General features: G+C 43.6%; 1 protein-coding gene across 2 annotated transcripts; it reads left to right on the top strand.

Moving 5' to 3' along the window:
- The first annotated feature begins 527 nt into the window (after positions 1 to 527).
- Positions 528 to 25093, top strand: Atp6ap1l (ATPase H+ transporting accessory protein 1 like). 2 transcript variants are annotated; one of them, XM_036207312.1, is made up of 8 exons: positions 701 to 757; positions 1185 to 1313; positions 8487 to 8527; positions 8776 to 8837; positions 9262 to 9479; positions 17451 to 17501; positions 21826 to 22069; positions 24675 to 25093. In XM_036207312.1, the coding sequence occupies exons 2-8, from the start codon at positions 1219 to 1221 to the stop codon at positions 24975 to 24977; spliced, it is 1014 nt and encodes a 337-aa protein (XP_036063205.1). In that variant the 5' UTR covers positions 701 to 757; positions 1185 to 1218; the 3' UTR covers positions 24978 to 25093. The 2 variants fall into 2 exon arrangements, with proteins under 2 accessions (XP_036063206.1, XP_036063205.1); XM_036207313.1 differs by lacking the exon at positions 1185 to 1313 and having other exon boundaries at positions 528 to 757.
- Positions 25094 to 25962: the final 869 nt, after the last annotated feature.

Genomic DNA, 25962 nt, shown 5'->3' with positions numbered 1-25962 from the left:
CCAGAGGACCCCTGTTGCATTCCCAACACCCACACGGTGCCTAAGAACCATTTGTAACTCCAGTTTCAGGGAATCTGAGACCCTCTTCTGGCCTCTGGGGGTGGGGCACCACACACAGGCAGTGCACAGACATATATGCAGGCAAAACACCATCTACATAAAACAGTAATTAAAAAGTTACTGCCAATGTTTCCCATTAAAAGTATCAAGGTCCCGACGTGACAAACATGCCCATTGCTTCATTTCGGAAGGCTTTCAGTGTTACGGAATCTTATTATGTGTGTTTTAAATGTGACACCTTCCTGCATTTTGTTTTGTAGACTTTGCGGCGAGCAATACGGTCACTCTTGATTTAGCCAAGGCTTTTGTCTATCATTTCACTTAATTTCATCTTCACCAGAATCCTTTTTATCCAGAATATAGCAGCATAGAAAACACTGGATTTTGTTCTGACATCTGCAGGCTCACGCATCACTGTCCTGTGCTCATACCCCCCACCCCCCACCCCTTCCACTCTGCGGCAGTTTTTAAAGCACTCCTGTCCCTGTGTTCCTGTTCTGCAGAAAACCAGCCCGGAAGGGAGAGCTTGCCTGGCTGTTACAACAGAAGCTCTAGGAGCCTTCCCACTGGGCATGCCTTTAGCAGCTCCCGACTCCAAAGCTTCAAAGTCGTCAATGTCCCTCTTTAAGTCCTCTCGGTAGATGGAAAGTTTGCATTTAACAGAGAGCCGTGATCTAGGACACATCTGGAAACATAGGTAAGTCCTAGCCATTTTTTTTTAAACTGACCAATTCACCTAAAATGTATGGGATATATATATGTATGGGATATGATATATATATTCATAGATTTGAGAGAAAGGGTAATAATTTCCTGAAAAGCAGTGTGAAAAGCTTATGTTATGAGCTGTGTGACAGTCTCACCATGGTGCAACTTCCCATAAAGGGCTTAGGAGCAACGCATTTTCTCTTAAAGTACAGTCTAAAATTTTTTAAATGTGATGAATAATTGAAAAGCTAAACGCTGGGTTAGCTCTTTGCTCCAGATTGAACATTGCCAGGTCTCACCCTCCTTGCTCCCCCATAGTTCATCCTGGAAAAGCTATCTTTTTATTGGTTGAAGGTGCTGCCAGTCACTTGGCAAGAACAGTTCAGCCTCTGCTCTGTTTGCTCTATGAATTAACAGATGTGCTTGGTTTGAAGAGGCATACGTTTCTTGATGGGAAGAAAATTCCTGTTTAGTTCTTCACTTCTGTTTTTATGTGTGGTGTTTTCAGCCACTTTGGACCAGATACTTGCCTGGAAGAATGTAGGGTGAGTAACGACCCGTCCTTTAATGCAATGTGTTTGTGAACCTCAGTGCAAGTGTGAAATTAGATGTTTTGTCATTTCTTTATGTAGTTACATACCTGCTTCTGTTTATGGTTCAAAAATGTATAAGCTAGGTTAGACCATACAGCTACTACAATATTTATTATATTGTACTTTTATGGTGAGAGGCAAGGATTATTGTTCAAACCACTAAGAAACACTGCATTTGTATTAAATATACCACTCCTTAATTGACTTACAGATCAGCCCTGGCTCTGGTTTCTTTTACATTTATAAATAAGGGCTAAGTTCACAGCTTCTCCTGTCATAATTATGTGAGTGGAGACCTTAGGAATGTATAACTCATGATCCCCAAGGCAAGATGTTAGGTCATGTTGACTGGTTAAAGGTAGTGATTGTTTATGACGAGGAGTTTACAATTAACAGGCACCATTTTTATTCCCTCATCTGTTTTCTTTCCGTACCTTACAAAGAAGTACACAGACTTAGCTCTTAAAAAGTGTATTTAGAATCTCAACTGCAGCTACTATATGTCTCATTTCCCAATTATTCATGATGTGCCATCTCACCAAAGGCATCAGGGAAATTCGTGTGAACACAGAGCACAGCAGCAAATGGTGAGCTTGCAAAGCATCTTGAAGAACTCCTTAGTCAGCAGCTGATAACAGCTTTAAGAACAGATATTTGCCATGTTTTCTTCTTCTCTCCCCTAAATCAATTAGTGCTTTCTTCCAAGCTCATTTTGAAATAGTATGTGGCTTCAATGTCTCATGTGGTTAAATGTTATATCACGCTTCATTTGGGACAGGTCCCCTGTAGCCCAAGCTGTCCTTGAATTTATCTATATTGTCATGGGTCTTGAATGGATCCTCCTAGTTCACATTCCAACTTCTGGGATTACAGGCATTCACTGCCGTGCCTGGCTTTGTAATAATATGGAATCCTGTGCTTCTGTGCTAGGCAGCAGTTACATTTAGGGCCTCATGAATGCTAAGCAAGTACTCTACCACTGAGCTATATCCCAGCCTATAAGACATAATATTTCCCCACCAAGTTTATATGGAAATGAGTGGCTTTTGTATTACATTGGCAAAAACAGTGCCAAAAATTAAAAAATTCAAGTTCTGCCTTTATAAGTTTAGATCTTAGAAATTACACAAACAGCTGTGTTCTTTACAATAGCTACAAAACCTAGATGTTACTAACAAGCGAATGAACAAGGAAATGTGGTATATATACACAATACAAGTTTATTTAGCCCCAAAGAAAAAAAAGTAATTACATTCACAAGAAAATGGGTAGACCTGAAATATTAGGTGAAGTATCCCTGACTTAGAAATAAAAATGTGTGTTCTCTCAGGCAGATCCTAGATTTTGATTTTTATATATGTGTGGAGGGAGGGAGAAGTGGAGGTCAGGAAGCTAGAAAAGGGAGCATGAAAGGGGAAAAGGGGTCTTACAGGAGGGCTGGGGAGGGCAAAAAAATGAGGTGACTGAATGCCAGTGTCCTTACAGTGGAAGTGGACTGTTGGGGAAGGAAGAGGAGAAGGGGGTACAGAGAGCAAAGGAGCGTCAATGAAAGCAAATTATGTATGAAACCCCAAGAATGAAACCCAGCATTTAATATAATAATTAAAATAAAAAACAAAGTTAGGTCACATAGATAACCATCCTAATCTAATAATGCATGCTAAGTCACCATGAAGGAACCAACAACTCCTATTTTCATATCCATATTTCATAATGTTCTTTCATATCATGGATCTGCAATTAAAAATCTCTCTTAACACTGTAGGGCTATTCCTAAGAGAGATGGCAGCAGTGTTGGTATGATACACATTTCCTAAGTTTAAAGAGAAGAGTGGGGAGTGCTGGGCCTTCAGGTGGCTCAGCGGCTAAGAGCATGTCTGCAGTAGTAAAGACCCAAGTCTGGACCTCAGCACCTAGGTAGAAAAGCCAGATTTGGCCATGGACACCTGATACCCCAGCCCCTCTGTGAGCAGAGAAAGGGAGACTGCTGAAAAGCAGTGAGCTCCAGGTTCAGTGAGAGATCTTGTCTCCAGGGAGTAAGGCAGAAGGGAAGACAAAGAGGAAGATACCCAGCATTCTCCTCTGGCCTCTGTACACACTCACATATACACACACACACACACACCTCATGCACATGTAAACACACATACACAAAAGGAAAAAAAAAACATGTTTGAAAAGAAAAAAAGTTGCAAGTCACAATTCCTTCTTTTTGGAATCCTTACTCTTCTGTTTGTTTGAGACAGGGCCTCTGTACAGCCCTGCCTGGCCTGGAACTCCCTGTGATGGTCTGTCTGATTTTGAACTCAGAGAGGTCTGCCTCTGTTTCTACCTTGTGTTTTCAAGAGAGGGTCTCTTCAGAGTTCTGGAACTTGCTGATTCAGCTGGGCTGGCTAGCTACTGAGTCCCAGGGACCCTCTTGTTTCTGCCTACCAAGTTCTAAGATTACAAGTGTATGACACTGTGTTCCATGGATTCTAGGAACTGAATTCTGTGTGCTTACCAAATGAGTTATCTCCTCAGGCCCATAGCCATTTAAAAATATTTTTGTTAGATTATATCAGTTATACCTCCTAGGTTTCATTAGGATATCTAGCCATTTAAAAATATAGTGATTTTGTGAAAGAATCTCACTAAGTTGCCCAAGCAGGTTTTGAACACCCTATGTAGACTCAGAAGACCATGAACTTTTGACCCTTCTGCCTCTGACTCCTGAGGCATTGCAGGCCTGGGCTACCAGGCTAAGCAAGGTTTAATGTTCTTACGTCTGTGTTTCTCAACCTATCCACGCAGACAATGGTGGATGGTTGTCAGTTTTTCTGGTCATTTTCAGGTACTATGTAGTGATGTATATTTTGCCCTGGTTGAAATTAGGTTTCCAGTAAGATCTTACTTAGTCAGGCTTGGGGTTGTATGCAAAGCCTGTCTGCACTGCAGTGTTTTAGAAAAGAATGATGCTATAGTGTGGTTAGACCAGAGGTGCAGTGAAGTGGTAGAGAGCTTCTTTGTTTACTGTAAGTCCTTCATTAATGAACACCTGAAAACATTTAATTAATAGACCAAAGCCTCAAACCATGCAGTTTGACAATATTACATCTTGTTTATTTATTCATTAATATACTTTTACTCAATAAATATCTAGAATTATCTTCTATTAGCTAAATATTCCCAATTAATTTGATACTTTTATCTTTCCTATGTAAACTCTTCTTCATCATTTTTTTATGTTTTTGTTAATGAAGGCACTTAAAATTGGATGTATAAGTTGGTGTTATGATATATGGCTTTTTTTCTTTTTTTTTTTTTGAGCTGAGGAACGAACCCAGGGCCTTGTGCTCTACCACTGAGCTAAATCCCCAACGATATATGGCTTTTGAATACCGTTCAAACTAAAGAAAAAATTAAAATTCTGTTCATGGGTATGAGAAAGCTTTGTGTCTCCAGGGACTTGTTTTCTTCTTATTAGCCCTTTTATGGTATTTTCAGTGATGTTTCAACTCACATGGAAAAATTTGGAGTTAGGCAGAGATGTATGCATAAGATATACATTACTTTCGTTGTTGAGGAAATTAAATGTCTCAGTGCTCCCAAGTGCACTAGGATGAGATTGGCCTCAGAGGCCTCAGAGATTGGCCTCAGAGATTCATGCCAATCTTGGTCACAAGGGACTTCTTATAAACAGCAATGTCTCCTAGGCTGTGTGTGTTGGCTAAGGGGGAGAGCACACACTTGGTACAAATGAAGCCGGAGTTTGTTCCTCAGAACTGGAAAAACAAAAAACCAACAAACAAAAAACCCACATTCCACACTTACTAGTACACATGAAAGTCTTAAATCTTTGTAAATTCCCAAGCTACAGACACTATTCAAGCTTATACATGCCTGAAAATGTCAATATGTGCATAGACAAATAAAATGTATTATATCTACACAGTGAGGTATTTCTTAGCAAAGGGTTAGAATTAAGCACTGATGCATGTAGCAGCGTACACAAATTCCAAAGCTATTGTGTTATGATTAAGAAAGCAAATACTAAAAGATAAATGTTATATGACTGTTAATTTACAGTGGTATAAAATGCAAACTCATACATTCTGCTTACTTGGGATGAAGGGTGGAGGGTTGAAGGTAAAGGGACTGTAGAAATCCTTGGAGAACTTTCGGTGAGCACCATTCATTTTCTTTATCTACTGTGGCTAAGCACGATGTCTATGCTCCTGTGCCAAAACACACAGGATTGATCACATTACACGGACAGTTTCCTGTACAAAAGTTACACTTGAGTATAGTTGATAAAAATGAACCAATTGTTGCATACACATGTAAGGAGCAGCTAGTAGGCATTTTTCCAAATTTGTCATCTGTAGAAATTTTTACTAGATAATGTAGAATAATGTATTTAATTTGTAATCAGTTCTATTTAATTATGTGTGAACTAAGATTGGCTGTGACTTGATTGCTAAGGCTGAAAGGTGGGTTGGGAATCATGGGGAAGATTTTGTATTTTGGCTGACATTAAAAGAAAGATTTATTGCTGTGTGGTGGTGGCACACACCTTTAATCCTGGCACTCGGAGGCAGAGGCAGGTGGATCTCTGTGCGTTCAAGACCAACCTGGTCTACAGAGGGAGTTCTAGGATGGCCAAGGCTACATGGAGAAATCCTGTCTTGAAAAATTTTAAAAAAATGATTTATTTTATCTTAAATTATGTGTATGTGTGTGTGAGTGCACGCTACCTATGTGTTAGTACCTGAGGAGGCCAGAGTTGTCAGATTCCTCTAGAGTTAGGGTTCTAGGCAGTTGTTGGCCACTTGATGTGGGTTCTTGGAATAGAACTTGGGTCTTCTGGAAGAGTAATACAAGGTCTCAACCACTGAGCCTCTTTCCAATCCCCCGGTTTGCATGTTCTTGCACTTGGAATACATGACACAACATTTCTCTACCTCCGTACTTAACAATTTTACTTTAGGAATTGATATTAAAGAACAATCCACTGTAATATCTGAGAACAGAGTTCTCAACCTCCTTAATGCTGTGACCCTTTAATACAGTTCCTCGTGTCCTGGTGACCCCCAACCATCAAATTATTTTCATTGTTATTTCATAACTGTAATTTTGCTACTATTATGAATTGTAATGTAAATATCTGATATGCAGGATGTTTGATATGCAATGCCCAAAGAGGTTGAGACCCACACGTTGAGAACCACTATCCTAGAATGTCGGAGCCCTGGGAACAATTGCTGTTAGTGAGCTTTTCATTACATATACTATATTGAAAACAAAAATAGCCTTCTTTATCTTCTAGTAAAGAGGCTTATTTATCTTACGGTTTTTGAAATTCAAAGGTGTGGATCTGAGTTGGTCAGTTCTGTTGAGGGTCCATGGCTGATGGCAGATGGTGAGATAGAGTGAGCCTCCGGAACAAGGAGTCATATCTTGAGCAAGGAAATAGAGAACAAGAGGGACCACAGTTGCTCTCTTTATTACAATGTTCTCACAAGAACTACTGCGGGTTGTAGGGAGAACCATCACTAGACTGTGGAAGAACCACCGCACATATCCCCATACCCCACCTGCCACCATCTGTCTGCCCAATCTACAGTCACAGTGAGTCTTTGGAGGACTTTTAAAAAACATATTAACTGAAGCTCCCCCTCCCCTCTTCCCCTCACCCTCACCCCCATCTGCTCCTACTCCACGGTTTCTCTTCAGATATAGGTGGGCATCACATGGATACCAGTGAGCCATAGTATATTAAGCTGAAGTGAGACCAGGCACCCTCTCCTCCACCAATGTTGGATGAGGCAATCAGGCAGGAGGAATGAGTCCCCAAATCAGGCAACAGAGTCAGGGACATCCCTGGCTCTCACTGTTAGAAGTCTTATGCATTTCTTTCTTTTTTTGAGACAGGGTTTCTCTGTGTAGCCCTGACTGTCCTGGAACTTGCTCTGTAGACCAGGCTGGCCTCAGACTCAGAGATCCTGCTGCCTCTGCCTCCTGAGTGCTGGGATCAAAGGCATGCGTCATCACTGCCTGGCCCTTTGGAGGACATTTAAACCAAAACATAAATATGTAAGACTAGGAACATGGCTGAAGACACCACCATACGTTTTTATGATGTAATACTGTATGAAACTCAAAATTGTGTCCAAAAAAATGACAATATAGGTAAATGTTTGTGATACACGCTGAAGCCCAGAAATTGCAGGCTGAAAAACAATACACTGTCAATATATTTTTAAGTTTTATAAAAAGAAATTATGCGGTATATGTATGTTTATATGATTATAGGTAAAGAGTAGAAGGCTATAGATAGTAATTTCTATTTTCATAGTTTTCAGAAATCCCTTTTTGGCAATGAATCTGTCTTTTGTTTGTTTGCTTCTTTGTCTCTCGAGACTGTGTAGCTCTGGCTGTCCTGGAACTCGCTGTGTAGACCAGGCTGGCTTTGACCTCACAGAGATTTCATGATTCTGCCTCCAGAGTACTGGAGTAAAAGTGTGCACCACCACTGCCTGGCTGAATTTGTCCTTTTTTAAAAATAACAAATATTGCATATTTTGTCTATAATATAGTGACACAGTGTGATATTATTATGTTTTTGTCATTAGTTAAAGCTTGGTGGCTAGCTTACTGCTTGGCATGCAAGTTGAGTCCCTATAACATCCAGTAAGGATCAGAACTGATAGATTAAAAAACGAAAAATTTCAGGAATTTCTGTGTTTTCTATATTTTGTTTGGAGAGGGTGTGTTATGTTTAAATCAGAAATTCATCACTTGGGTTGGAACATTTAAGAGCACTGGCTGCTCTTCCAGAGGTCCTGAGTTCAATTCCCAGTAACCACATGGTGAATCACAACCATCTACAATGAGATCTGGTGCCCTCTTCTGGTTGGCAGGAATACATTCAGGCAGACCACTGCATACACAATAAATAAATAGATTAATAAATCTTAAGAGTTTAAAAAAAAAAGAAATTCCTCACTTAAAAATGTCGTATTCTGAGTGGCTACAGCATGCTCCCGAGTGATAAGGACACAGCTAAGATAGCCTTTCAAAGGTTCTGGGAAGCCTCCTCTATAGATGTTCATTCTGCATTTAAAACTCTATTTCTAATTTCAGTTCTCAAGCCTCTTCAAGTAAAGGAGTGATTATACGGAGTGGTAAGACTTGGAATTGCCCTTGTGTTTCCCGGGGGGCAGGGATTAAGAAAGGCCTTTTCTGGGGTATATTAACCTCACTGGTGCTGTTTGTATTAGAGTCTCTCCTGGAAAAATCTTTTCAACTAGGACGTTTCAAATGCTAAGCGCAAACAGGATACACACCAGTGATTATCTCATCAGCGTCATCAACTATGTTAACAAACTGGTAGCATCAAGCCTTGGTACTCACATCATTATTTATTTGACAGACCAAAAGCATAGCGGAGGGGTGAAACCAGTCCAGAATTTCACAACAATACCCATTACACAGGTATGGGACCTTAAACTTTAACCTAAATGACATGCTCACTTTTCAATGCTTTCAGAGCTACGGTGAATATATACGCAATAGTTGCATTAATGGTTAACATAATCTTACTTGAACTCTGGGAAATTGAGAACAACATACAGTTCTTAATTTCACATTTTTCATCACAGTATTCCATTTTATGGTTTTCCCACAGGAACCACAGCAAGGGTATCTTTTATTACTTACTGCTCTCTCTTGACCAGTTTTTCTTTCATTTACAACTACACTGGAATAATTGGTCCACTCTTTGGGTTGTTCTTTAAGTAAATAAATAATAACATGTATACACGACTACAGGATACAAATTAACCTTTTTATCTGTAGGAAGTCTCTGATTCCAAGGACGCACATGTGTCTCTTAAATTTCTTTTACTTGGTTAATTAGACTTTCAACGACAATCTGAGCAAAAGCCATTGGAGCACCTACAGTCATCATAATCCTGTTAAGTTCTCCAGGGATGGCATTCCCTGCATCCTCTTCTGGACCAAGAGAATCACAGTGAAATTTAAGAGTCAGACCTGGCTGGACCTCACAGATGAAGCACCTGGTCCAAACACAACAGTGGACACCAGCAACTCAAACTGCAGTGAGGAAAGCGCCATGTAAGTCAATCTTCCTGGCTGAGGAAGCCTTGGAGGTACTGTGTAAGTTCACCGTGACAAACTGCTTTGTTTCCTTCGTCATCTAAACTAAAGAACAAGTCACAGGTTAAAGAATATTTTATTTTTTCTTTGAGAATTTTGTGCAAATTGTTTTGATCATATTCCACTCTTCTATCTAACCACCCAATTTTGTGTCATCTTCTGTTGTAGTTTGAATGTAAGTGGCCCCCATGAGCTCATAGGGAGTGGCACTATTAGGAGGTGTGGCCTTGTTGGAGTAGGTGTGGCCTTGTTGGAGGAGGTGTGTCATTGTAGGAGATGGGCTTGAGGTCTCATATATGCTCAAGCCACACCCAGTGTTCAGACTGTTTCCTCTTGCCTGCAAGTCAAGATGTAGGACTCTTAGCTACTTCTCTAGCACCATGTCTGCCTGCACGCCACCATGTCACACCATGATGATAATGGACTAAACCTCTGAAAATGTAAGCCACCTCAATTAAATGTTTTTCCTTTTTAAGAGTTGTTGTGGTCATGGCGTCTCTTCATAGCAATAAAAACCCTAAGATATTTTCTTTTTTAACCAACAAGACCAATTTAGGCTGCCCAAATATTTTTGGATGTGAGTTCCATTGGAGAGTGGGTGATTTGTTTTCTTCTGTGGGTTTTGAAAATGAGAGTTTCTAATTCATTCTAAAAGGGGAGGAAGGAAGAAGAGAAGGGAGGGATAGAAGGAGGGAGGAGGAAGGAGGGAAGAGAAAGGGAAGAAGGAGGAAGAAGGAGGGAAAAGTTTTGTCTATGAATATTGTTGTACCTAGAGTCCCCCAAAGACCATCAAGAGACCAAATCCAATGCAAGAACACAGAGTCTTTTTATTGTTTCAAGTTAACTCGGGTCTCTCCATCCATCTGACACAGCAGCAGAGCAGAAGAGACCTGAGTAGCAATGGGGCAGAGTTTTTATAGGGGGTAAAGCAAAGGGGGACTTAGGGTCTACAGACTATGTAGGAACAAACTCAGGATTGGTTTATGTGAGTGGCAATCATGTTAGTAACTTTTAATTGGCTAGGGTTAGTTGAGGGTTACAGTTTTCCATTTAGGAGCAGGCCTGGACAAGTCCCAGGCTATGTCCTTCAGCTGCTGTGGAGGCTGGCTGGCCTAGCAGGTACTGACTGTGGGGGCTGGCTCAGTGGCCCAGGCTTGGTGCACCCTATCTCCCTGTCCCTGCTAGCAAGGGTATCGATGGTTGTCTTTTGTTCATGGCCCTCACAGAAACTGTTTGCTCAGTCTTAGGAAACTGGAATTGAGGCCTGATCTCTGAGAGAAGACTGAGCAGCCTGTTATGGAGTCTGCTTGATCCTTTCCAATATGTGCATAGATATTAATATGTTAATTTAGTTAAATAATAGTACTAAGCTTCACAGCGGGCCTATGATATCCCCAGTCCTGGATTGTTAGCTGGCTTACAATACCAGGTATGGGTACCCTCTCCCATGTCCCTACCCCAAATCAAAGGGCAGCTAGTTACCTTCACAATAACCATGCCACTATTGTGCAGGTAGGCATGCACATCTTGCCCAGCAGGTTGGCCTTTTGGTTGCAGCTGGGTTGGATCACTGAAACCTTTACTTCCTGAGCAGCCTGAAGGACAGTCTTTTGTGCTTTGTAAGCTAGCCAGCCAGCAGGAAGGTTTCCAGCCAGGTTCTAGCTTGCTTTCTCTGTATCTTGCAATGGAGGTGTGTGATGTCTCCTGCAATTTGTTCTTTTTATTTTTTTTTTAAGATTTATTTATTTATTATGTATACAGAAGAGGGCACCAGGTCTCATTACAGAGGGTTGTGAGCCACCATGTGGTTGCTGGGAATTGAACTCAGGACCTCTGGAAGAGCAGTCAGTGCTCTTAACCTCTGAGCCATCTCTCCAGCCCTGCAATTTGTTCTTATTCTCTAATTCTGATAGGCAACCGGGAACACTGACAAGAGCCTGCACTGTTTGGAGGTAGAAGGAAGGAAAACAGGATGGAAAGAAGGGGGAAAAGTTAAGTTCTTTTCAGGCTCGGTCTCAACTCCAAATGTTAAGAGTCAAAGTACCCTGGACTTAGCATGAAAGAACTTAGATGGCACAGCATGGCGTACCCATCTTTGTGGGCTACTCAGGAGACCTTCTTTATTCAGGACCAACCTTTGCCTCTAGGTGGTGTGTTTGGTCACTGTGAGAGATTCTCAAATTACTGAACATGGCCTATTCCATCCACAGTTTGTGTAAGAGGACATTTGGTCAAATTTCAGTGAGTCTTTGGGCATTTGAATGTGAACAGAACGGTTTGAGATAAACAGATTAAGTAAACGTCCCCGTTGAGAACAGACCACTTTGAAAGCCTTTCTCTGCGTTTCAGGCATCTGAGAATTTTTTCTTCTTCTTCTGTTACTTGTCCAGGAAGAGGAAATCTGAAATGTTCCCTTTGTGGTCTACAAACCCCTGTTCAATATTTGTCGGTACAGTGGATGCTTTCGGAAGAGTCTTTGCTTTTGTTCTGGCCTGCCAGGATATTTGTATGAACTGTAACATATTATGCATGCACTTCTGTGTGCATTCTTTTTATACTATATATGGTTCAACTGGAATTGCTGGTTTATTCCTGAATTCTGTTTCTTGTTTAAAGTTCTTGATGATGGGTGGAAATGGATATATTGATACATCTGTAAAAGGGATATTATGCATTCTCTTTTGCTCTTCAGAATGACTGTCTTCTAGTAGGGACTTATTTAATTACAATAATTGGGAGATTTAGGGAACTGTTAAGAATCCATCCACATTTGTTTCTCTTGTTTCAGCACAGTTATCAAGGACCACACCGCAGAGGAGGGCTCAGGACTTTTTCCCCCAGGCTCTAATGAATTCCCTACAGGGCTCTTGATTTGTGGTCAGTTGCTTGGAGAGATGCTGATTGCCTGGGGGAAACGTTTGCTTGCCCAGGGCTGGCTGTGTTTCCATTTAGCCTGACTTTAGGAGGCTGTGGGAAGAACCAGGGCAGCCGAGCTTTTGACGGGGCTGTGGAGAATTTAGTCATCAGTGGGCACTATGCATGGAGAAGAACAAAAGCTTGTCTTGCAGGTCCAGTTCTGGAGAGAGCTGGGTGCCTATGGGACCTTTGGGCTTGTCACATGACAGACGGAGATGGTGGTAACTATCCACCATAGCTGACAGCCTTTGTCCCTTTCCCAGAGGCCAGGGCTGGGGGGTCTCCACATCTGGTGTCATCCTCTCCTATAGGTCGTAAGGAATTTAGGCTGAGTGAGGCTAGCGACCTTACAAGAGTTCCACCAGGGTTCTAAATTGGCTTTAAAGGGGACATGTTAGCACCTTCCCCTTGGCCTTATCTCACAGGATTGTGAAAAGCAGCCGAGGAACCATAAGTATAAGCTCCAGAGGACCGGTCAAGAGCTGCCCTTTCTTCTCAACACCAAGTGCAACGGACACAGTGCTGTCTAATCACCTGTTGGAGAGGCCTCCAGGCGTTTTGCTTTTCCTCTCTTTTTAAATACTTTTAAAGATGAGTTTATTTTTTCACTCACGTGACTTCGTGTGTGTGTGTGTGTGTGTGTGTGTGTGTGTGTGTGCGCGTGCGCGCGCGCGCATGTGTGTTCGGGTGTCTGCAGAGGTGACAAGAGGGTTTGGATCCCCTGAAGCTGTTGTTAACCTCCTGACGTGGGTGCTGGGAACTGAACCCCAGATCTCTGGAAGAGCATCATGTTCTTCATGGATGAGTCCTCCGTCCAGCCACTTTTGGGTTTTTACAGTGCATAAATGAGATATTGGGCAGGCATTGATATGGTATCTTCCTAGTCACCTCTCTAGAAATATGCTCAGGTGTGAGGCCCGGGTAGGCAGCCCCCTGACTCCTGCAGGAGCACATCCACCCAGAGAGCATGCTGGGGCTTCTTCTCAGGAAGTGAGAGTTTTAGTTCCAGCTGCTAAAACCCCTGAGAATTCCTTAGAACAATGAGACGCCTCTACGGTGCCTGTGAGGGAACCCTTCCTGTGTCTAACAGAACAAACCCAAACGGAGACTTGGCCATGTAAGGTCAACAGCCCAGACTGAAAGAAGATGAGCATGTTTTAGCTCTCGGAAACAAAACGCTCAAGGAGGGGCAAATTTGGCAGACAGATTTGCTATGGAAGTCTTTTTAAATAGTGAAAGCCCTGCAAACAGAACACAGTCCCAGCATCTGTGCGCATTTTGAGGTTGGGCATTTATAGCCGGAAGAATTCAGGGTCTGATTTAAATGTGTGAGAACGGGGCGCAGGTGAGTTCCGCTTCCCTCTCTTGCTCTGGGTTGTGCCCGTTTTTGCGTTCCTGTTGTTGTGTCCTGCACCTCCGAGACCCACGCTGAGCGAACGGTGGATTAGTTCTGTTGAAATCCGGCTTCTGGCTCTTTGCTCCAGGGCAGTCTGCTTTCGTGCTTCCTCCCGAAGCAAGCCTGCTGGGGAAAGCCCGGGGGTCCCTGCTGGGAGCTGGTCAGTTTTCTCACCGGGTGATGATGGACTGCTTGAGATGGCTTTGCTCTGAAGTTTGGTTCATCAGTGCAGAACAAGCTTCTGAGTGACCAAGCTGGTGTGTGGTCCATCGGAAGAGCTAGAGAAACCATCCGAGAGTGAACAATGGTTAAATTCAAATTTATTTCCTTCCCCTCCTCTCCCCTTCCTTCCCCCTCCCCTCTCTCTCTTTTCTTCTTTCCTTTTGGTTTTTCCAGACAGTGTTTCACTGTGAAACCCTGGCTGTCCTTGAACTCACAGAGATCCTCCTGCCTCGGCCTCCCAAGTGCTGGGATTAAAGGTGTGCACCACCACACCTGGTTTCTTTAAAATGGTTTCTTTAGTAGTTTGTATCAGACAGTCAAAACACCATTAGGGTAGAGATCTCTTGAAGCTTTACTTAATAAAGAATCTTTGAAAGTGTGTGTGTGTATATTTTTTTTTGTAATTATTTATTCATTTATTTTGTTTTTATATCCTGACTGGAGTTCCCCCCTCCCCCCCCCCACTCCATCCACTCCTCAGTTTCTCTTCAGATACAGATGGGCCTCCCATGGATATCAGCTAGCCATGGTATGTATCAAGGCTGGATGAGGCAATCTGGTAGGAGGAAAAGGTCCCAAAAGCAGGCAACAGAGTCAGAGACGGCCCCTGCTCTCACTGTTAGGAGTCCCAGAAGAGGACCAAGTCACACAACTGTCACATGTATATAGAGGGCCTGGGTCAATCCCATGCAAGTTCTCTGGTTGGTGGTTCAGTCTCTGTGAGCCTCTATGAGCCCAGGTTAGTTGATTCTGTGGGTTTTCTTGTGCAGTCCTTGACCCCTCTGGCTCCTACAATCCTCCCTCCCCCTCTTCCTCAGGATTCCCTGAGCTCCACCTAATGTGGCTGTGGGTCTCTACATCTGTTTCCATCATTGTTGGGTGAAGCCTCACTGATGACAGTTAGGCACCAGTCTATGAGTATAGCAGAATATCGTGAGGCATTATTACATTGACAATTTTTTTCCAGCCATTTTTGGTCTCTGGGCCATCCAGCCTCTGGGTCCCCGCCCTCCAGGCGGTGTCAGGTGTTAGGTCCCTCTCATGGTATGGTCACAAGCTAGACGAGGCATTCATTAGTTGGCCACGCCCACAATTTCTGCTCTACCTTTTTGAAAGTGTTTGCAAACAGGCAAATACTGTTAGGAAATAAATATTTCCTTTACCAATCTTAGCTATGTGATTTATTTTGTGATCATCACATCCCTTCCTTATAAACAATGTTATGATAGAGTTCAGTGCAGCCACTGATCTTTCTGTTTCATGGGAGTAGGCCAAGCTGAGGAAGTCACGGCGTGCTATCTATCATTCTTGGCTATTTGCTTTTGCTCTCTTGGTTTCTTAAGGCATAGTAAGGTCTTCTGACTTCTAGATGTTTTATTGATATAACAGCAGCATCCCTTGTATATTTAAATTTCTTATATCTTCCCACTATAAACACGTGGCTCATCATTCTCATATTTCTAACCCTACTTGGAAATATGAATGAAGAATAAGAACCTGCACAAATCCAAGTGTATCTTGTGGTCACTTGTGATATACATGCTCACACATAATACCACAACCACTTTCATCATGTCTGGAATACACTTGTTACCCTTTCTAGTCTGACTCTTGCATCATAGCCACCTTTCCAGGTAAATGTAGGTTTAGTTCCTCTCATTCAAGATTAATTTGTGTTTCCTAGAAGTTTATGTAAATATAGCCATGTAGTATGTTCTCTTTCCCAGTGTGGCTTCTTTCACTTAACATAATGACTGAGGCAATCTTCTGTGACCAGTGCAGTACTCCTTTTCACTGCTGAGCAGTATTCCATTGTATGGGTATATCATAACTTAATTATCCATTCACCCACTGATGATAGAAGTTTGCCGCTCTCCTTTATGTAACTTATCAGATAGTTATGAATATTCTTCTATGCGTCTCTGTGGCAGAACATGTTTCATTTCTTAGTTATTTTCCACATAGAAGGACCAAATTATATCATTTAGGCATCCTTAACATTCTACAAAACTGCTAAATTTTAATCTTAAACACTTTTAAGTTCTTTTGGGTCACACACCATAGTCAGACTAGCTCAGAATGTGCTCCACAGTGTAGTATGACTGTAAGCTCACAACAATCCTTCTGCCTCGGTCTCCCTAGTGATGGTATTAGAGGCGTGCAACATCACATCTGGCTCCAAACTTTTAAAAAAGTGAATCCTGATTTTTTTTTTTTTTTTTTTTTTGAGACACAGTCTTTTGTATTCCAAGTTGGCTTCAAACTTTCTTTGTAATTGAGGCTGGCTTTGAACTCCTGACCCTTCTGCCTGTACTTCCTGGGTGGGTGAACACCACCTACCCAGTTGAAAATGAACCATTTTTGCCTTCCTAGAAGGATTACCCACTTGCTTCATGTTCTCTTTGGTATGAAGCTGTAGAGAAAATCCTTTTATAAAAGTTACTGTGTGGTTAATACTTTCTGAACAAATTCACTGGCCTTGGGCTAAAGGATTCCCTTTGGAGATAATAAGAAAGTTAGGGCTTAGGGCAATTTGTCTGCATGGCAAAGGGCTGGAGACCCAGAGGAACACATCTTTCTGCTGGAGACGTTTAAGAGACACAGATCTTAAATGTGCACTCTTTCCTGTCCTTTGTGGTAAGCCAGCTGCTGCCATCCAGAGTTATTAAATTCTTCTACTTACCTCCATGATACGAGCCCAGCATCTCCTTTCTTCTTTTCCCAAGGAGAATCTGTCAACACTGAGGGAACAGATTTTTTTTTTTTCTTCATATTTAGGAGCTGAGGAAAGAGCCACCAACCCTCCTTGTCAACTTTGGACTTCCCAGATCCCAGTCTGGGTGGAATAATGTTTGGCTTTCATTGTGCTGAGCAGGGGGATGAACTGTGTCAAGAGGAGAATTAAAACTGTTGTTCCTGAGTGAACAGTTAATCTGTCTTCAACCCAGGGAAGCTAGTATTTACCTTCAAAAAGTGTACATGAATATAGTTATCAAAAGCTTGTGAGCTCCACATGTGAGGTGTTTAATCATCCAGTTTGTTGTTCTATGATGTGTAAATGTGTTTTTAGTTTATGTTTTCCTAATGCCTAATAATGTGGAGCATAATTTAAATTTTATTGTTTTTGACTCTCTCTCTCTCTCTCTCTCTCTCTCTCTCTCTCTCTCTGTGCCCACTTGTATGCAGGTGTGCATGTGTGCTCAAACTATGGTGTTTGTGTGGAGGTGAGAGGGCAACTTGCAGGAACTGACTCTCTCCTTCCATCATGTGGGTTCCAGACACCAATCTCAGAAGTCAGGTCTTCGGGCCTGGAGGCAGGTGCCCTCACCATCTGAGCCATCTTGCAGTCTCAGCCATTCCGATTTTGATGAACTGTGCTGTTTCCATTCTCTTAGGTTGTCTTTGAAGTTTGGTGATGCTGAAAATCCCAAGGATCTTGACATCAGGTAGGTAGTGCTACAGTTTCTGCATGTCAGATATACTATGTTCTACTGAGTTTATCCGCCCACCCCCCACCCCCCACCCCTGCCCGCCATGAGTATCAAGGGGCAGGAATGTACCCTTCCTGTGACACATCAGATCCATATCTAAGTACACTGAGAGGTCAGTAGCCGTGTCTGACAGGATTCTGTAGGAATGCGTTCTGCACATCGAAGTCTATGTACTCTGAGAACTCAGTGGTTATGGGCAAGAGGATCCAGTAGGAATGCTTTCATCATCATCATTATCATCATCATCATCATCATCATCATCATCATCATCGAATTCTTTTTATAACCACAATTGAAATACCTCTTCTCCTTGCTGTCTTCTTGAGGGTTTTCAGAGCATGTGAACTGAGAACCCAGAACAAAGAATAATACTGAGTAGAGCCCACCAGGCTTCAGGCTCTGCTTTAAGGTGATTTGTATCTTCTCATAAGAGTCCCACCATTTGACTGCAGTGAAGAGGTCTTTGCCGTCATAATGCTCCAGCAGACAGTCAATATCGGCGTCCATTTTCCTCTGCTTGTGATAGAAGGCAGCATCTACCAATAATGATTTATCTTAGCAGACAGTAATCAAGAAATTGGAAGGCAAGCACTGTTCTTCTTGTGTTGGGTGGCACACCCTTCAATCCAAGCACTCTGGAAGTAGAAGCAGACAAACCTCTGTCAGCTTGAGTAAACATAGTGAGTTCTAGACCAACAATGCTACATAGTAAGATTCTATTTCAAACAGTTTTACTTCCCGTAAAAATATAACAATAATTTTCTTAGCCCTTGGTGATCAAGACATTTGAAGGCAAAAATTCAGTGCATGGGCTTGGGGAGATGGCTCAGTCAATGCAAACAGAAGGACCTGAGTATGATCCCCCAAAACCATGTTGAAAGGCTGGGTGTGGTGTTATTGGTTATAACCCCAGTACTGGGAAGCAGGCGGGGGGGGGGGGGCGGGGGGATTGTCCTCGGGCTTACATATGAACACACACACACACACACACACACACACACACACACACACACACCAGAGCTTCCCTTCCTATAGAACTTTTTAGTGGAGATGAACTTTTTAGTGGAGATGAACTTTTTAGTGGAGATGAACTTTTTAGTGGAAATCTTAAGGACTTTCATCTTCAACTTTAGTTGGAAAACAAGTAGAGTGTGCCAGGCAAGCACTCTCTCCAGCACTGTGTGCTCTACGGTTCTCTCTGGCTTTGTGGAAATATTTACAAGTCTCCAATCAATTCTGTAGGCAGACATGCTTGAAAATGCCCTGCCTTTCTCTCAGAAATTCACATCATAACTTTGTTTATTCAAATACTTGAAAAACCAGAAAATACATCTGTAGCTGGAGAGTTTCTTTCTGGGTCCCGCCAAGCCCCGGCAGTCCCACAGCCCACTTATAAAATAAGCACACAGATGCTTATATTATTTAAACTGTTTGGCCTAATGGCTCAGGCTTCTTGCTATCTAGTTCTTCTATCTTAAATTAACCCATTTCTATTATTCTATAAGTTGCCACGTGGCTCGTGGCTTACCGGTACTTTACATCCTGCTCCTCATTGTTGCGGCCTACTACTTCCCAGAATTCTTCTCCCTCTTTGTCCCACCTATACTTCCTACCTCTGTAAATCATCATCATCACCATCATCACTTAGGATAAAGGTATGTAGCATACATATACATACCCCATGTCTACTTGGGTCTTACCTTTTGAGAGTAGCAGAACTCAACTTGCCCATCTGCCCATTCTCTCTCCCTAAATGCCTTTCTGTCCAAAGAAGGCTGTTCTGACTAGTTTTTGTTGATGCAGAGCTTGACATATTTGAGCAGAGGGAGCCACAGTTGAGAAGATGGCTCAACTCCCCCGTAAGACTGGCCCATGTGCAAAGCTATTGAGTATTTTCTTACTTCTTAGTGATTGACGTGGGAGGGCCCAGCCCATGGTGGGTGGTGCCACTTCTTAGCGGGTAGTCCTGGGCTCACCAAGGAAGCAGACTGAGCAAGCCAACACTCCTCCATGGCCTCTGCATCAGCTCCTGTCACCAGGTTCCCACTTGGTTGAGTTCCTGCCTTGATTTACCTCAGTGATGGTGGTTATTTGGGAAGTTACCTCCTCAAGGCAACTAAATAACCTAGGTCATGGTAACAGAAACCCTAACTATGAGGGTTTAAAGTTTAGACTTATTATGCTTAAGAGACCCAAAAAAAAGCCTCTAACATGTAAGAAGTCCCTACCTTGTGCAGGCTGGACCCAGCAGCCCACAGCCCTTTACTTCCAGATGTTGATTAAAAGCTTTTTTTTTTTTTTTTTTTTTTTTTGCCAGAGCTGAGGACAGAACCCAGGGCCTTGCGCTTGCTAGGCAAGCGCTCTACCACTGAGCTAAATCCCCAACCCCTGAAGACTATTGTTAAATTGACTGATCTTGTAAAGTTTGATGGTGGGTCACAAAACTAATGGCTGCTTCTGCTTCTGTAACCAAGCTTGCTTACTCTGCTGAAAAAGATTACTAGGACAACTGCAAGACATTTATGTTAAAATCAGACCCTGCCTACACGTGGGCAGGCTGCATGGAATCTTGCAGGCTTTGTCTTTACAAGCCTTGGGCTCATATGGCTAGGGGCTGCATCCTGGGATGGGTCTCAGGTGCAGTCCTCGCCTCACCCACATTGGATGCCTGTACCTAAATAAAAAGGCTCTTTTTAATTAAAAAAAAAAATTAAAATGTATTCCTGGTCATGGTGAATCTCTGAGTGACCCATACCATGAACTATGCCTTCCATCCTTGGCACCCCAGCTCCTCCACCCCAAGTGAGGCTGCTCGGAAAGTCTTTTATGCCTGGACTCCCAGGAGCCTCCATTTGGTCCTTGCCTACTGTGAAAACACACTACCATCCTCTCCACTGGTGACCTCCCGTCCACTAGCATTGCTCTTTTCTATATACCTGAGTGACCGAATTCTCACGGTCCTGTCTTTGTCTCAGGAACTGCTTCTACAGGAACACAAAAGCAGACAAAGAAAACCCATGAAAACAGAAAAATCAGAAATATCACATTATGAAAATAAGAAAATAGCTGGGTGGTGGGGTGGTGTATGCCTTTAATCCCAGCACTTGGAGGCAGAGGCAGGTGGATCTCGTGAGTTCGAGGCCAGCCTGGTCTACAGAGTGAGTTCCAGGACAGGGTCCAAAGCTGCACAGAGAAACCCTGTCTCGAAAAAACAAAACAAAACAAAAAAGAAGGAGAAAATAAGCCAGGCAGTGGTGGCAAATGCCTTTAATTTCAGCATTTAGGAGGCAGAGGCAGGTGCATCTCATGAGTTCAAGGCCAGCCTGGTCTACAAAGCGAGTTCCAGGACAGCCAGGGCTACATAGAGAAACCCTGTGTAGAAAAACAACAAACAAACAAACAAACAACAAAAAGAATAAGAAAATAAAAGTCACTGATAATCTGTCCCATATTTGCAATTACTAGTGAGGTTTTAACCCCATCAGTCTTGACTTTGGTTCTATGTAATATCTCATTAAAAAAAAAAGACAATTGTCATGAGCTATATCCACTGTATTTTTCTGTGTTCAGAGAATGTTCTGCTTTAAAGCTGTTTGTAGTGGGCCGGGCGGTGGTGGCACACGCCTTTAATCCCAGCACTCGGAGTCAGAGTCAGGTGGATCTCTGTGAGTTCGAGGCCAGCCTGGACTACAGAGTGAGATCCAGGACAGGCTCCAGAAAACAAAACAACACACCAGTTTTTAAAAAGCTGTTAGCAGTGAGGGTGCTGGTCTCAGGTTGCATCTGAAAGGCAGCTAAATACAACATTCTGAGAGGAACTGAGTAAAGCATGTTGTTCCTCTGGGCTCAGTTCCTCATGAACGACGCTAGGGTAACAATCATGTCTTTCTCACAGGGCAGTAGTAAGCTTAAGTAAATACACAGGAGTAACAAGTGTGGCTGGCACATAGAAGCTGTTACTATTATTTTACAACTGAATGCTGTGTTAATATACATCTAAGTTTCTTGTCAAATCTGTTGCAATAATAAACATATAAGCTGATTCTTAGAAAAGGAAGAACAGCCCTCTCCCCATCCTTTGTAGATTTTCATACTGCTCTTTTCCTGTTGACAATCACTAACAAACAGACCCTTGTTTGGCGCCAAAGGGAAGCCGCTCCCCAGTTCGATTCCACAGCCTGACAAAAGAGGGCGCCATGGTACCGTTCACGGACGACGCTCGGCCTGCGACAGGCAAAGAGCACCGGCTAACTCTAATTAATGCACAATCCTTTTTCAGGCTCACCCTAACCAATTACAACAAGCTGTCCAGCCAGAGTTGGTTTAGTTTACACCGAGTCGAGATCATCTTCAACAAGTCGGTGCAAGCAACTTTTAATGCAACTGGTGTCTATGCCCTGTCAAGTAACTCCTTCCGCTGCCAGCGGGTCAGCAGCGTGCATGGGCGGAATGATGCTCTCCTGTTGCTCAGCAGCACAGAGGACGTGGCAAGCCTGTGGGAGGTCACGTTTATTGATTTCCAGGTAATAAACTAAAACATATGGTGGACACACCTGCATACTTGGTGCCAACGGGACTCAGTGTTTGTTGAAGTCACCCAAAACAAGGTGTTTGAGGAAGAGCGAGCGTGCCTTTAACGTAGCATTGGTTTATTCTGGGGCTTCGGTGGTGGTGTGAGATGGAGCAGGATAGTGAATTTCTTCTGCCTGAGCCCTCCAGGGCTCAGTTTCTGTTTTCCTGTTTACCCACTCACTTATCTAAACCCTAGTGCAGCTGTGGCTGAAGCCTGGTGACTGACACTTCCTGGGCCCAGAGGCTCTGGGGGCACAGGCACTGTGGGGCGATTACTTTATTCCCTTGTGCGACTGAAGCAGTGATCTTATCAGGGCAGATAAGAAGTACATCTGCAGTGTGAAAGACGGCGATGACAGTTAGCAGGGGAATGGAATCATCAACTAGTCAAAATTAGCCGGAGATCTTGAAAGCCTTGGGAGAAAGGCATGGGAAACGTGACAGGCACCGCCACATCCCAGAATCCTCTCAGGCTGGGGGACATTCTATCAAGTCCCTCTATCTTGTTTTCCTGTGGCCAGTGCTTACTCACTGAAGTAGCAGGCAGGGATTGGCATGTCCCTTTTAAGGGCATGCCCCTGCTTTTTCCATATATGCATGGATATATATATATATTCCTCTCAGCTTGGGGGAGGTACTGTGTGGGCAAAAGGCCAAGAGGAAGGGAAGAGCGTTCATTTTGGAGGGAGGCAATCCTGATTTGAAAATCACTCCTCTGTTTCACGGTTAAGTTACAAACCCTTGCCAATTTCTGACCTATCTTCATCAATGTATGAAGTACATGCATGGCCTCATATGTGTGAAACAGGACCATTCCCAGGCATGGAATAACAATACCGCTTATACTAGCATATGTTAGTGGTTAACACAACACATTTTATGCTATGTATATATTGTGCAAAAATAACAAAACAAAACACATGGGCCAAGACCAGGGGTCGGGATTTCCAATGGAAGGGAAAGGGATTGAGGATTGGAAATGACTCCAGAGCCACCAGTGAGACTGGTGCACAAACCCACAGGATTAATCTCTCTGTTGGCTGAACGAGGCACAGTAGTTTCGGTTCCAAGCTTTGGAGCTGCAGCATAAGGAAGGAACAGTCTGGCATGTATTCACAGGACCCCCAAGACTCCAGAGAGCTTGCTGTGAAGAGCACAGTCCTCTCGTGGGTTGTGCAACGTGTATGCATGAAATCAGGCTCCTCAGGAAGTGGGTATGCTAGCCTTGTGGAAGCACCTAGAACATACACAGAGGCAAGAATGCAGGCTCAGGCCAGGGGAAAGGAATGCTCACCCCGCAGGTTTGCTGGTCTTTCTTACGGAATCAGCATTTGTCCCTCAGTAGACCCTAATTCCTTTCCAAGAAGTTTTGGAGTCATAAACTGAGTCCAAGTATGGAGCCAGGGTTCCCAGGTGTAAATTTTATCATCACACGCGTTCTGCAGTGTGACTCCAGCTGAGTTACTGAATGTTGCTGAGCCGAAGTCTCTAACGTTATAGTAAAATAACCACTTGCTCAGAGGCCATCAAGAAGGTTAAACAGGGTAAGGAGTGTCTGGTATACACAAAGCCTTCACGTGTATGCTTCTGTTGGTGTTTTTTACCATACCAGGACTCATGTTCCCCCTAAGAGATGCCTTCCAGCATCTTCCTGGCAGTGGCATCCAAGGCTGCACCTCTCAAACCCAGAGCACGTTTTGAGTTAACGACTACATTAGCAGAAGTGTGGTTTCACAGGAACTCAGATCGTGCCGAGAGCCAGATTACAAGAAGTTTTCTTCTAGAGTCTCAAATTGCAGGAGACTTAGTTGCCACAGCTTGGCCATCTCAGAGTGTTTGGTGGGTTTTGCTTTTAAAATCAAGTTTTGAGCCAGGGATGGTGCCTCCTGTCTGCAATCCCAGAACACTGGAGGCTGCAGAGGAAGAGTGAGTGAGTTTGGGGCCAGTGGGACTGCACTGTGAGCCTTCGAACAAAGCTTCACTGTCCCAACAAGCAGGGTCATGATGATCAGATCAGGTGCTTAAATTATTTTACAATTTGGGGGTGGTATGTGCCCTAGTGACCTTTCCCATTGCTTAGTAAAGTACCCAACAGAAGCCACTTACAGGAAGAAACACTTTATTTGGCTCACTGCTCCAGGTTCTAGTCCATCATTTCAGGAGGCCACCTCTGCAGAAACTTGAGGCAGCCAGACACTTCCACAGTCAAGAGCACAACTGCATGCCTGCCACTCAGCTCACGTACTTCACGTTTACACGGTCTGGGACCTGAATCTAGGGAATGGTGACACCCACAGTGGGCTGGGTCTTAACACATCCATTTACATAATTAAGAGGATCCTCCTGCCACAGACATGCCCACAGGGAGTCTGATATTCACATTCAATGCCTCACTGACACTCTTTTCCTAGGTGGTTCCAGATTATGGAGTTGACAATTAAAACTAACCACAACATATAAATTTGGTTAACTGGAGCCCAGAACCACCAATACAATGAAAACTGACTCTTAGATGGAGGACATAGGTCACGTCTGCTCTTTTCTTTCTCTGGACAGATCCAAGGTTTCTCCATCAAGGGGGCACACTTTGCCCAGGCCCGAGACTGCAGCTCTTCCTTCTCACCTGCTGTTCTCATTGGCCTGGTCATGTCTCTGATTCTGTTGCTGGTGCTGGCCTACGCCCTGCACATGCTCATCTACCTGCGCTACCTGGACCGTCACTACGAGTTCATCACGTCTCCTGCCCACTTCCCACCTCTGAGGGAGCTAGACACAGGGGAGGAGAAGGAGCTGCTGGGGAGCCAGGGAGCTGAATGCTATGAGCTGAGGAGCCAACAGATCTGCAAAATCTATATTTAGCAGCAGGAGTCTCTATCTCCTCACCAGGGCTGCACCCAGGTCTGAAGGACGGTGTTCTCTTGTGTGCTGTCTGACTTGTGAATTGTTTGATTAAAAAAGAAAACAAGGAAACATTGGCAAGGAGTTGGTTTTTAGCATCTATTGGTTTTGATAGGTTATTGGTGAAATTATTAAGGCCACTCCACGTAGTTAAAAGGGAGGTTTATTTTGTGGGGTAACTTACAAATGAAGGGATAGGTAGGTTGCAGGGTCTGGGAAAGGTATGGCGCAGTCTGGCGGTGTTCTCTGGAGAACTCTGCTCCCTCTACCTCCAGTGTCCAGGGTCCTGGAACTAAGAGAAGCCTCTCCTTTGGATCTTGGGTCTTCAGCGTCCTCTCTCAGCCCTGCCTTGTAGGCGTGACTGTTACTGAAGCCTCAATGGGGGTTGGAACTTCCAGGCCAAGGCTGGTAGTGAAAAACTACCCCAAGGGACTCCACAGGGTCTGACCAGCAGGACTGATGCCTTGAGCATGACAAAGAGAGAGAGAAAGAAAGGCGGCGTGATGGCTAGTTTTATATCAACTTGATACAGGCTATAGTCATTGAGAGGAGGAACCTCCACTGAGAAGATGCCTCCTGAAGACTGAGCTGTAGGCAAGCAGGTAGAACATTTTCTCAATTAGTAATTGACGGGGGAGGGCCCATCCCACAGTGGGTGGTGCCATCCTTGGGCTGATGGTCCTGGGTTCTATAAGAAAGCAGGCTGAGCAAGTCACAATGAGCAAGCCACTAAGCAGCACCCCTCCATGGCCTCTGCATCAGCTCCTGCCTCTAGGCTCTGGCCCTGTTTGAGTTCTGACTTCCTTTGGTGATGAACAGTGATCTGGAAGCATAAGCCAAACAAGCCCCTCCCTCCCCACGTTGCTTTGGTCATGGTGTTTCCTCACAGCAATAGACACCCCGACAAAAGAGCTGGGGAAGGGGAGAGACCCAGCAGAAGTTCTGA

Source organism: Onychomys torridus, chromosome 15 (assembly GCF_903995425.1).
Source record: "Onychomys torridus chromosome 15, mOncTor1.1, whole genome shotgun sequence".
NCBI classification, from domain to species: domain Eukaryota; kingdom Metazoa; phylum Chordata; class Mammalia; order Rodentia; family Cricetidae; genus Onychomys; species Onychomys torridus.
The sequence above is the reverse complement of the archived record's forward strand: the minus strand, read 5'-3'. Positions and strand labels throughout refer to the sequence as shown.